A 12,816-nucleotide genomic window follows, 5' to 3' on the forward strand; every position below is an offset into this window, starting at 1 on the left:
GTCGGTATCTCACCCGCCTCCGTTAGGCCATATGCGCTACCGCATCCGCTAGCGGAATCGTCGTGGGTGATAGTGCCCTTTTTGAAGGACTCAATTTGCTTTTTCGGTGAAATGGACACTGGCAGTGACGCAGTTACCCTGATGTTTCAACGAATCTCTTTGACCAACTTCACTTCCTTTTAAGACCCGCAACATCATAGGGCCATTCCACCTCCCCTTTCCCGCGTCCTGCCTTTCTTGGCGATCCCTTTCCATCGGAGTTGACGACCACGATGATGGCGCAGGCTAAAACATTATATCACGCGTCCGGGCCCTTGTCGACGTCCGACTGTTTGAACGCCTCCAAGTCGATCCACCGCCCAGTGCCGATCGTCCGTATTTCTGCAGAATTTGGTCATCGCTAACTTGAAATTTTTCTAGACTCCCTCATCGCTAGCCTACCATGCCAAGACCCTCTGGCTCTTCACTGAGTCAGACGTTATGACGATGCTAGTGCCCGTCGTACGCTCTGTTCCTGGACTACGCATGCCGTGCTTGAATATCATTTGCAGTCTGTCTTCGCAATGGTCGCCGCCCCGCTGACCACCTACGCTAACATTCCACATCTCTTATTCTGGCTATGGCTACACGTCCTGACTTTCAACACATCCAACCAAACAACGTCCTCTGAGGACGCCACAAACAAACCCCATCGACCGATTCCTGCCGGCCGTATTACCTTCGAACATGCGCGGATTCTGCGTTGGGCGCTGGTGCCGATATGTGGGGGGTTGAGCCTGATGTATAGCAAGGAGACAATGCTGGCCAGTGTGGTTGTGTCGTTCCTTACCGTGACATACAACGAGCTCAGGTGCGACGGGAGGAGCGCTATCTCACGAAATCTTCTCAACGGACTCGGTTATGCTGCGTTTGAGGCGGGCACCACGCTTGTTGCACGTACGTCTGCCATTAACTCTGTTTCTTATTTTACTTCCCAGCCGTGTTATCATAGGAGACAACAAGACCAGCCTAGATCCCCGTTGCTGGCGCGCAATTCTGCTCAGCGGACTGCTGTTTGCCACCACGATCTACGCACAGGACTTCAGAGATGTCGTAGGCGACGCCGAGCTTCGCCGCGACACTATCCCGCTCCGCTTTGGCGCACAGGCGCGGCCGTTCTTGATGGCCAGCGTCGTCCTCTGGTCCATTGCGCTCTCTTGGATCTGGCAGCTCGACACTTTCACGGCCACCGCTTTCGTCGTGCTGGGCGCATTTGCTGGGGGCCGATTTGTATTGAAGACCACCATCGACGACGACCGTCGAAGTTACTTTTGGTATAATGTGGGTTACCCGCTTTTCTCCAATATTGCACAGTGGGTTAATGAAGGATACTTAGGTCTGGGCTGCCGCCGCCCATGTTCTTCCCGGGTACTGGCGCTTCTTCTATTCGACTTAAGAATCTTGTGGGCGGTCTACCCTATAGAATCCTGCACTGGGGCCTGGCTGCCTTGATGTACTCGTAGTTCTCATAGAATACTACTACGCTGACTACACAATCATTCCATATTCCACATTTCTTCCAATTCGTAGCAACATTTGACTTGAACCGTTTATGCTGTAATGAGTACTTACCGCTTTGCCTGTGGGGCGATTGCAGCCAATTCTATTGAGTACTCATTAGGCTGACTGGATACACTGGCACATAGTAACAACATTCTGAATTAGCATCCCGGTCATTCATCCGATCTCGCACTCCAGCCGCTCTGGCCACCGCATCGCAAACCACGCCTTCAATACGGCCTCCGCCCGCGTAATATCGCTTTCGTCGTCGCCGAGGTCATCGTTAATGCACAATAGCCCCGCGTAGCGCAACTTGTCCGCCGTTCGCAGCTGCGCGTCCATCTGCTGCGAGTTTTTGGGCCCGATGAAGTACGCCGGGGAGTGGCCCAGCACGTAGGCGTAGCGCTGAATCAGGCGCACGGCGAATGCGCGGGGGTTGGAGGGAAAGAACGGCCGCGTGGTTGGGAGAACGAGTGGGAGGGTTATCGGCTCGTCAGAGGCTACGGGAAAACTCGGTGTGGGCGGGAGAAAGATGCCTAGGCCGCTGCGGGTGGAGTACATCAACGAGGAAATGACTGGCAAAGGTCAATAGTGGGAAAATAGGAGCTGTCGCATACCTACTCTGGTCTCCGCACGCGAGATCGTTCATTACTAGTCTACGGAACATTGCCCACGCCGCCTCTGTGTGGTTCCCGAGACACGCCGGGGTTATGTGGATGCGCTCGGCGAGGTTCATCCATGAGGCACTATATCCGTCCATTGAGACTAGGCCACATATGTTATTGGTCTTCTGGTACTATTACTGAGGAAGACTTACCCCAATAATAATTTGTGTCCATTTGGCCTTTACCCCGCGGCGGTTTGACCCCTGCTCGGCGCAGGTTCCTCTCCACGTCGGCCAATGTCGTCCGTTTTGCCTCCTTCAGGTTAAGCATCGTCTTCCCCATGCTCTCCCCGCCCATCTCCACCCACATCTTGAACTTGGTCTCCGCATCCAATACCCCAATCACCCCGCCCCATTTACCCACAACCCAGCTCCAAAGTAGCGCCTCCCTATGACGCTCGATAACAAAATGCGACGCAAGAAAGATTGTGTTCACCTCCCATTCACGCGAGGCAAAATGGGAACCACGGAACTGCGATAGCGGCGTCGCGGCGAACGGTTTCCCAAATGCAAGCAGGGCTTCATGGAGAAGAGGTAATGACAACGAGCGGGAGATGTGCTTCATGTACGGGCGCTTTCGTTTCCCGAAGCGTTCATCTGACAAGAGTCAGATCAACGAAGTATGATATCATGAAGCTCACCTAGCAGATGTGCGCTCCACGGGATCGAGCGCCACTCCCCACCTCCATCACCGGCACCGGTGTTGTCCCCGCCGACCAGCAGCTCGGGGTCCATGCGAAGAACTGACCCGTACAGCGTGGTGTGGAAGGCGGATGGTGGAGTCGGCAGCGTGAGGAACTGGTCGTCGTTCATGGCCACAATCTGGTCCGCGACAATGTCTGGTGGGAGGTTGGCGAGCTGGGACTCGATGGCGTGGCTGCAGGTATTTTGAGAGAACCGCAGAGAAGGAAGTAAGCTATATACCTATTGAAGCTTGGCATAACCTTTGCCAGCCAATTCGCAATATGTTCTGGTTCTACCGGGACCTCAGGGTCGTTCGAGTATCGAAAAAGCTGAGTGTCTGCAATTATTCATCGAAAATTAACGAAGTAAAAACTGTGGGCTAACCGTGATGCAATATTATCGGCGGATGCTCACTGTTTCCATTATTTCTCACCTGACTTCGACTCGCATTGAAAGCGCAGTCGATGTCTAGCCACTGGGGTACCAAGCCCAACCGTTTCTCCCGGCTCTCCTCTCCGTTGCCAACGATGCCCATCTCGTCGTCCCGCGCAATGGACACCGCTGCACGCTCGTAATGAGACATGCTGTCCAGCCGTGTTTCATTGGGCGTCTTGACGTCAGCCGTAACGAGATGCCACGCGCTATGCGGCCACCCTTTTGTGGCCTGGCGCGCCGCCCGCAAGGAATACCGCAGCTCGTCGTGCTCCCTAAACCGCGCATTCTTGGTCTCATACCCCAACCGCGCGAGCAATTCTGCTCTAGATTGTGAATGCAATGCATCGCTGATGGTCAATTTCAGTGGTGGAAGTTAACGAAAGGGACTGTAACGCACGAGCCATTGACCCAAACATACACCAAATCTATCTGCGATTCATGCACCATTCCGTGGAGACACGAGGCTTCCCACCTCCCAGTCGCGACCCAGTTGTCGAGACAGTCATATGGGATTGCATCATGGGCGCGTATTGGACGAATTCGGGCGTCTGCAACGGCCTGGGCCGCCGACGGCGCGAGAAAAGCGTCGTACACGGTGTCTGTCGTGGCCAGGCGCACGGGATGAGGCGAGGGTGGCTCGATAAGCGGAACGATGCTCCAAGGGGCGGGTATGAATAGCTCCTGTAGACGCCAGCGGTGACCGATGAAGACTGCCGCGAGAGACCGAGCATGAAAGAGGAGGAAGAGTGTGACGGAGGAGAAGGTGACGATGAGGAGGATGCTACACAGGCGCACGGGGTGAAGAAGATAGGGCGGGAGTTTTCGGTCATGTGGGAGGGTTCTGGGATGGTAGAAGGGGAGGGCATATCGTGTTCTCCTGGCCTGAGAATGGGGAAGGAATGCTCGAAAGCGCGAAAAAGCTATAGGACTACGCACAATGTAGGTCCCAAGCATCCCCGAGTGCCAAAGGATAGCCATGCTCCGACTCTCCAACTGCCCGCCGACTCTGGCTTACTGGGATATGACGCGAATGCCGAAACGAAAAAATCTATGGCCAGCTTGCAAAGCCAGCTGTGCAACGCAGGAAGGGGGAAGAAAGATGAGGCCTTGAGAGTAATCAACGACAGCCGCTCGCTGCCAGCCGCGGGATGCAGTAACATCGCCTTGCGAGATTGATCGGAGAGAGAGAGAGTTAGAGACGTTTATTCTTGGTTGTGGAGTCGGCTTGCAGTCGGCAATCGTCAGACTTCACTCTTTGGACCAGCGTGAGATGCTGGGCGGCAGACAACATCTGCAGTCAACGTTGTCAACGTTGAACGGGCGGTCTTTCGAGGGAATGACTGGTAAGAGTCCGAATCCTGAGATGACGTCAGCGACCCCCCCAAATTCGAGTCTGTGACAAGTCTGTGACTCGAGTACTGTAGTATTTCGATCAATTAATCATGTCACGGTCACATTGAGATTTTTGGCCGAAATTTTTCTGCCTGTCACAGGTCACAGCAGATATGTTTGGTCCCAAACCATCCCAAAATGGTAATTTCCAAATTTTTCCGCCGCCTCCGGCGCGCAGAACTTCCATATAAGGCAGGAGGTCACACCAAATCTTGCCCTTGGCTGAATTGCACATTTCTGCTACATGTGTCACAGGTCACAGGGCTGCAGAATTGATTGAAATACTACAGTATGTAAGACGGACGTAACGCCCGGTGCTTTGAGCCCCCTATTGCTACACACACACACACACGTGACGCGTCGTGAGTATATACAAAAGCAATGGAAGCAGAAGCCGCCGAGTGGAAGCGGGCACACACCAGTGGAAGTGGAAGTGACCTCCGACTGTGGAAGTGTGGCACGAGGTGCGTTTCCAGCGACGAGCACCACCGCATACAGCTCATTGTCTTCATAGACACTGCCAACCGCGCTCCTTGACCTAGGCGTCTACAATCTTGAAAACACTGATACCTGGCTTCAGCTGGACGCTTTCCTTGTCTGGCTTGCTCGATGATCCCAACAGGCTCATGCCACCCACCTCCCGACCGCTTTTCCGAGTACGGTCACCCCAAAACCGTCGCGCAATAGCGTCTCGGACCTTTCCATTACTTCCACGCCAACTCCGATAACAACAACCACGACTGTGGCCTCAGCTGGTGTGCTGACACAAGTACCAACTACCAACTTACCTCCAAGTCCTGTACACCGTGCAAAAGGCAAACGGTCGCGCGACAATCGTCATTCTGATAGCGAGGATGACCTTGCTCCGCTGCCCAAACGCCATCGCCCGAAGCACAAAGTACGAGCAAAACGATTGAAGTGCGATGACCCGACACGAACAATCGAGATTACTCGCGAAACGTCAGTGCGGGACCTGATAATGGTGAAGGACATTCCAGTTTGCTGGAACATTCCCCGGGACGGCGATGCGGTTGCATATCTCTGGGATCTCTCAGACTATCCGCACGATTGGAAGGATGGCGAATCGATGATCACGCTGTTCAAGGCCACGGTAAGCTACTCTGTCTCGTGCCTCTTGCCGCAGCATTGAATGCTTTCAGAACCAGGATTCGTGGGGAGGCGGGAGCGCTGGGAGTACCAAGGAGGGGAAAACAACGAAGGTTCTGGCACTGGATGGCGAACTATGCCAGCTTGCACATCATTATTGTCAGGGAGTGACGGTCTGCTCTCAGATCGACCCCGAGTTGCTGGATGACGACTACCGCCGTTTTAATGCCGACAAAGACGAAATGCACCGATTCTTCGAGGCCTTGTGTGACACCAACCAACGTCAGGTTGCGTCACCTTTCATGCGAGCGGCAACGTGAGTTTAGGATTATCTCGCTGTTACACCGTCGTCTAACCAAGCCTTTTGTCCAGATTTTACCTTGAAGTACAAGCCACGAAGTGCAAGCACAAGGACGCAAACGGCAACAAGTGTATTGGGACCGGAACCTATCGGCGCTATACCTCGGTTTGGATTCTGATTACTTCTGTGTATATATTTCTAACTCAGTTTACATAGATTGATCTCAGCAATGACGGGAAGCAAGGGTTTATTGGTTGCTCGCACTACATTCGCGGAGAGCTCAACCATATTTTCCTCCCCATTCACCGCGAGGTTCCGGAAGCCCAGGCGGTCGAATTACTCCAGAATAACGGTGTCTTCAGGTCCCACACAAGCCTGGGCCCTGAATATGAGCATTGTGCCAATATCAAACCGCGTCGCAATGGCGCCAAAGGGGCTAAACGATGTGGTACGAAACCAGCTATTTCCAAATTTGCTTGCTCAAACGTCACTCTCAGAGTTCACAACCGTGTCGGCCAGTGGTCAAGTTGCTCATGGCAACTTGCAACACCAAGACTGTCCAGCGGAAGTCTTCATCTACGCACCCATCGATCGCAGTGTCCATAAAGCCATCATCTTCTTCATGAATTATCACTCGCATCCGGAACTGCCGCAAACCAAACCGTCCGAGGAGGGAAAGGCAATTATCACCAAGGCAGTCCAGGAGCGAGGGACTGTTGGGTTGACAGTCTCAAAGCTGGGTGTAGGTAGGTAGAGCAATATCATATCATTTCGTAAATATTGAATGTCGGTAGGCTCCAAGGTCATTGTGGATGATCCTGCGTTCCTAAACCAGCGTCATATTCGGAAGATCATTGCAGATGAGAAGAAGCTTGCGAACAAACATGGTCTTGGACTCGAAGGTATTTCATTTATTAGGATTATTGGCTGTCGCTCACACGGTGTAGGTGTTCTTCACCTTCAGTTGGAAATGGCAAAAAAAGAACCCGAGAGTGCACTCTATATTCATAAGGTGGTTTCAGAGCCCGGGGAGGAGATGATTGTGACGATGTTGGCGGGCCTTGCGGAACGTGTACATGCTGCGCGTTTTACTGTCCATGATAACACATACTGTCGAGTCCATGGAGAATGGAAGGAGTGGGAGGTTGTCATCTGGGATGATCGTCTGAACATGCGTTCGTGATTGCTATCGACTACTATGATGCTGGCTAACACAGATCCTCAGGTTTGACAGTGGCGCGCATATACAGCAAACATGAATCGTTGGCGGTGTTCAAAAAGATGTGGCCCAGTCTCTTCGAAGCATTTGAACGTGTCACAAAACGGCCAGTGAAGATCAAGTGTGTTGATGGCGAAGGCCTCTTGTCTATTGCCCTTGACGGCAACAAGCCACAAGCCAACGCACTGGGGGAATATCTGCTGAGCCGAAATCAACCGCATTTGAGCGGTGTATTCGAGACTGATCCTAAGCTTTTTTTGACACATGTCCTTCGAACATGTGTATTCCATTTTGAACGAAAGCTTACGGAGATGGCGCGAACTGTCGGGGATGTCGAGATGGCTCGGATTCGTAATTGCCAATTCATCAAAACTCAAGCTGATCTCAACGAGTTCGTTCGATGGTGCAAGGGCTCCGAGCACAAAATTGTTCGAGGTCCGTCTATGTCTCTTGGGCTAATAACATCTGACATTTCATTAGACTGGATTATTGACAAGGACTCTATCCCTTGGTTTTTCCCGTCAATCAACGAGTTCCTCTCCCATATATCACAGGAGGATTGGTATTGTACTACCCACCACACCAATCTGAATGAGAGCTCTCATCCGTTTACCAACATTCACACGGGGACTAACCTGCCACTTCTGGAGGCAATTCAAACGTTTGTGCTCGAAATAGAGATCTATGACACTTCTGATTGGCGCAACAGAGGCCATGAACTGGACAAATTAATGCAAATCAAAGTCCGGAAATGCGAGGAGTCCGGTGTACTTGTCAACCATCGTAACACGCAAGCCCAGCGTGATCACAATAATATTGGCCGACGTCAAAAGCATTTCAAGGCAGCTGTGGCTCGCGCTAGCGTCGGCGGGCAGCTTGAGAACATCGAGTTAGAGATTGCTGCCGCAACACAATTGGCTAAAGACTTGAAGGAGCAAAAGAGGGCCCTAAAGAAAGCCAGCGGTGTGACCCAGATCAAGCGGCAGGGTGCCAAGGATCACAAAATTATCAGCCAGCTTCCGACGGCCGAGGATCTCATCAACGATACAATTGATGACATCTCTAACACACTGACTCTCCGGCTAGCCTCACCACTCAACGAGTTTGGACCCACCTTTGCTCTTGACCCTGATCTTGAGCCCAGGCCCATGCCACCATATAGTGAGGACTGGGGGTTTGGTCCCGACATATTTACAGAAGAAGATTATTAGCTGTTTTTGTACATGTACTTATTATATCATATCGATTAGTGTGACAACTGACGGGGTGTGACAGGCGGGTGTGGTGTGACAGGACGCCGCAGGTGACAAAAACTTTGGACTCATGAGTAGTGGAAGTTGCAACAAAGCACCAACAAAGCACACTTCCACTCAAGATGGGAGCACTTCTGCTTCCACTGATCTGGTCACTGCTCCGCGTCGTTTAGCTGGCCGTACAGTGCACCAATGCACTTCTCTTACACCGGCCGGCAAGGCCGGGGAAATTTTTTGACATTTTATGACATTTTTTTTTCGGATCCGGCTCCTCGAAAAACATCGATTTATGGAGACCACCGCTATTACTGGTGATGGGACATGAGACATGAGACAGCTGTCTCATGGGGAGCTGTGGAAATACCCAGGGGGCAATGTAGATATCCACCAGGGTGATAGTATCTTCTCTCCCTGGTTGTTCACAGATGAACACATGGTTCCAATGTCTTTCCCCCATGGTACTGCTCATATTCACCCCAGGGGATTTGACTAAACTACCATGTGGAAATGATCAGTCTCCCTGGGATGTTCACAGATGTCTCCATGGGTTCTAATGTCTTTCCCCATGGTGTACTGTTCACATTCACCCCAGAGGATTTGGCCAAACCACCATGTGGGAATGATCAGATTCTCCAGGTGTTAACATTCAATGTACACATTGGGCAAAAAACTTTCTCATTTTATACAAATATAGATATTTTCATGATGACACTAGCAGAATTGATTCAAAGTTAATATACAAAACCTGCTGCTTTATAGTAATACGTATATATCATCCAGGTAGACTTTGTGGTGGTAAAAAAATTGATTCAGAATAAATACATACATGCTGTAGCATGTAAGTCATGAACTAATGTATTCAATCCTTAACAGTTTAGAAGTTCTAGCTTAGTCTATATGTCTGACTGTTGCTCATATTTGTAGGACTCTGGATTCAAGCTTATAAGGAATGTCAGTGGGTTGTAGATTTTTTTTAAATCTTCAAATTAATCCTATATGACTCACTACTAGTAGAGCCCAATCTTCTAGTACTGTAATTTTTTGTATTAGATTAATATTCAAGTGCTAGGAAAAATGACCTACAAAGATTCATTTACTGTCTATACTTGTCATCTCTTCATTGTCACCCTAGGTATAGTAGGTCTTTCACCTAGGGTAATATTGATGTTGGCCCCAGGTTGACACAATTACTTACCCTGTGTCCTCTGGTTGTCACCTTGGGTATGATATGTCTTTTACTTAGGGTGATGTTAGTATATGCCCTGGGTCTCAGTATTCACTTGCCCAGGATCCTATAGTTGTTGCCCTATGCATGACAAATATCTCACCCAGGGAGATGTTAGTGTGCACCCTGGGTGCTGGTGTTCACTCACTTAGGGGGCTTCTGGCTCTTACCCTTTGTATAAAGCTTTGTTCACTCTAGGTGTTAAGTGCCGTGCAAGAACCAAATGTAAGTAACGAAAGGTCCGAAGCAAAACCGAGTGGCTATCACAACACTATATCGGAGTGAGCGACTACATGTCTTGCAGGCCGAAAGCAAGTCTGAACAAATATGTGAACTCCTGCAGATACGTTCGGAGAAGCCAAAGGTGATAAGGCTTTAGAACGTGGGGAGGAGTCGGACGAGAGCAGAGAGTGAGGCAAGAAACATTAATAACGAAACTGAAGTACAGGAGTGTAGAGTACAAGTATTTATACTAAGTGGTAAGCATAAGGCATATGACCTCGCAGGGAGATCCAATGAGGTCTGCAGGATCTCCCTGTGGGATAAGTACAAAGGCATAGTAAGTAAGGGGAACGAGAAGACATACACGAGGCAAAGGAAACTGTCAGGGGAAGCCCCCTTTCAGACCCTCGGAGACGCGTCCAATTCCGGTCTGACTTCGGTTCCAACTCCGGTCCGGCCCTCCATCTCGCCCGCACAATCACTGATCCGTCAACGCCCTCCCGACGGTCGCCCTGGGACCTCGCCTGTGACGCCGCCCAAGCCTTCTGTGCCCAGCTACGGACAAGCAGTATATAGTCAGCTCCCTAGCAGGCGGACCCTTAGTGTCACAAACAACACCAATTCAGAGGATGCCAGCTGGCCAGTGAAGGCAAGCAAGAAGCACCGTGAAAAGATATTGTAAAGATGATGCAATTCGAAGACTGGGGTATAAGACGAAATCTACTCTACTTATATACACTACTACCATGTGTTTACCATGCCTAATACGAGAGGCAATGACGTCATACTTTAGCCATGCCTTTACGTGCTGTTTGCCTCATGTCCAACTCCACACTGTCAATCAACATCAGCATCGACATCTGATGATCCAATCACCATCTTATCGTCCATCTTATCTCCTCCTTGTCTTATCTTATCAACCAGGGCCAAAATAAAAGGTTTAAAGGGCAAAGAAAAAGGGTTTTTGAACCCAGGGTTTGACACTTAGAGTTTCTTCTCTTTGGATCCTCCCCTGCTAGGACCTTGATCTCAGGCCTCCGAGGTTGCCCTTACAATGTGCCTTAGATGTGCTTAGACAGTCTGAAGGAGGCTGAAGTGGGGATTCCCCTGATATCACCTTACCAGGCTTATTTAACTTAAGGCAAACCCTGCTCACTTCTGTCAGAGGAACCCCCCCTTTCGGCCCCTCGGAGACGCGTCCGATTCCAGTCCGACTCCAGTTCCGACTGCGGTCCGGCCCTCCATCTCGCCCGCACAATCACCGATCCGTCAACACCCTCCCGACGGTCGCCCTGGGACCTCGCCTGCGACACCGCCCAAGCCTTCTGTGCCTGACAGCGGCAGCTACGGACAAGCAGTATATAGTCAGCTCCCTAGCAGGCGGACCCTTAGAGTTTCTTCTCTTTGGATCCTCCCCTGCTAGGTCAGCTTCATTTGTATACGCTTACCAATGTTCACGCTTTGGATCCTCCCCTGCTAGGACCTTGATCTCAGGCCTCCGGGGTTGCCCTTACAACTTCACTTATGGGCCTGACAAACCATCTGTTCTGTTCTAGGCGGGTGTTTTTGCAGAGAGCCTTGCACAGTCTGACCTGAAGCCTGACAAGGGTTCCCCTAACAACCAGCAAATAAAACTATTATATACAACAAGATTGCTTATGAAAATAATAATAATAATAACAAAAGCTCAATTATATCAATCATCACTGGCATTCATACCAGAAAAATATTCTAGTATATACTGTTATTAGAATACAACTATACAGGAATTAGACTTGTATAATCCATAGGCTTCTTATATCCCCCTGGGCATGTTGCAGACATCCCCCAGTGTACTACTACATGCTAAAGCTTGGCACGAGTGCGGAAACTCATGAATGTCTTCACAAATATTCGTAGGTATCCATTCACAAGTATTACATTCGCAAATATATACACTCGTTTCCCATGGATGGCACAAATGCGAGTCTGGATATTGGGCTCAATGAATATCCGTGCGGATGTGGCAGTGCTTACTTGACATGGCGGAACTGTCGGGGAAATGACCGAGATTCTCCAGTGGCACTGCCTGTCATCATGACTTGTCACAAACGACAACGACCAAGCAACAATGCTTGCCACTGGCCGTCCGTCCAGTGCTCGACAAAGCGCAAAGCGGCATGGGTATAAAAGATGCTCTTGGCCGTCCTTCGACACATCCTTTCCACTGCACATGTCTAAACGAGGCCGCGACTCCGTCCTTCTCGATGACGAGGAGCCAAACTCCAAGCGCCAGAAGAAGCTGTCACCTGCAGAGCGCAATGCAGACCTGCTGAAGCGTCTCCAGAAGCACGAAAAGAATCTTGATATAACAGACAACTCCGCAGTCCTTGGTGTGTGCCATGTTTGTTGCTCTATAACCCGCTGATTTCTTTTCCAAGATGCTCAAAGACGTGAATGGGAGCGCAATGGGACGGCATGTTATCGTCACTATGTCGATCCGCCAACGATAATCGTGGGAGAGGACGATGGAGTCGTCCGCTACAAGTTTGTCTGCAAAAGGTGCGTTGCTAAAGCACTCTCTTGTTTTTCATTGCCTAACTTCGCCCAGATTCCCGTCGAAAACTCTCAAACGTGCTCGTTTCGACACATCGACCAGCAACCTAGTCAACCATGCAAAGGTTTGCGACCCTGGAGCCAGCGTCATCAAGAAATATACAACGGGGGGTGACTATAATGTCGGGCGATTCCGATTCCACCTTAGTCTTTGGGTGGCTGTCCACAATCGGCCACATC

At 50.5% G+C, this 12,816-nt stretch overlaps 2 protein-coding genes across 2 annotated transcripts; one reads left to right on the forward strand and one right to left on the reverse strand.

The window, feature by feature from the left end:
* Positions 1-272: 272 nt before the first annotated feature.
* MIND_01402600 (S-adenosyl-L-methionine-dependent methyltransferase) lies at positions 273-1,491 on the forward strand (the record flags this gene model as incomplete). Its single annotated transcript, XM_037370428.1, has 4 exons — positions 273-371; positions 421-501; positions 552-936; positions 992-1,491. The coding sequence occupies 4 exons, from the start codon at positions 273-275 to the stop codon at positions 1,489-1,491; spliced, it is 1,065 nt and encodes a 354-aa protein (XP_037213020.1).
* Positions 1,492-1,716: 225 nt separating this feature from the next.
* On the reverse strand, positions 1,717-4,482 carry MIND_01402700 (uncharacterized protein; the record flags this gene model as incomplete). The annotated part of the gene is made up of 8 exons (XM_037370429.1): positions 4,259-4,482; positions 3,720-4,204; positions 3,272-3,669; positions 3,128-3,224; positions 2,845-3,080; positions 2,357-2,800; positions 2,161-2,304; positions 1,717-2,114 (listed from the first exon to the last, which is right to left on the reverse strand). Exons 1-8 carry the CDS (start codon positions 4,298-4,300, stop codon positions 1,717-1,719), a joined length of 2,244 nt encoding a protein of 747 aa, XP_037213021.1. The 5' UTR covers positions 4,301-4,482.
* Between the last annotated feature and the right edge of the window lie 8,334 nt (positions 4,483-12,816).

This window comes from Mycena indigotica, assembly GCF_014461135.1.
Source record: "Mycena indigotica strain 171206Taipei chromosome Unknown Mind.scaff0018, whole genome shotgun sequence".
NCBI classification, from domain to species: domain Eukaryota; kingdom Fungi; phylum Basidiomycota; class Agaricomycetes; order Agaricales; family Mycenaceae; genus Mycena; species Mycena indigotica.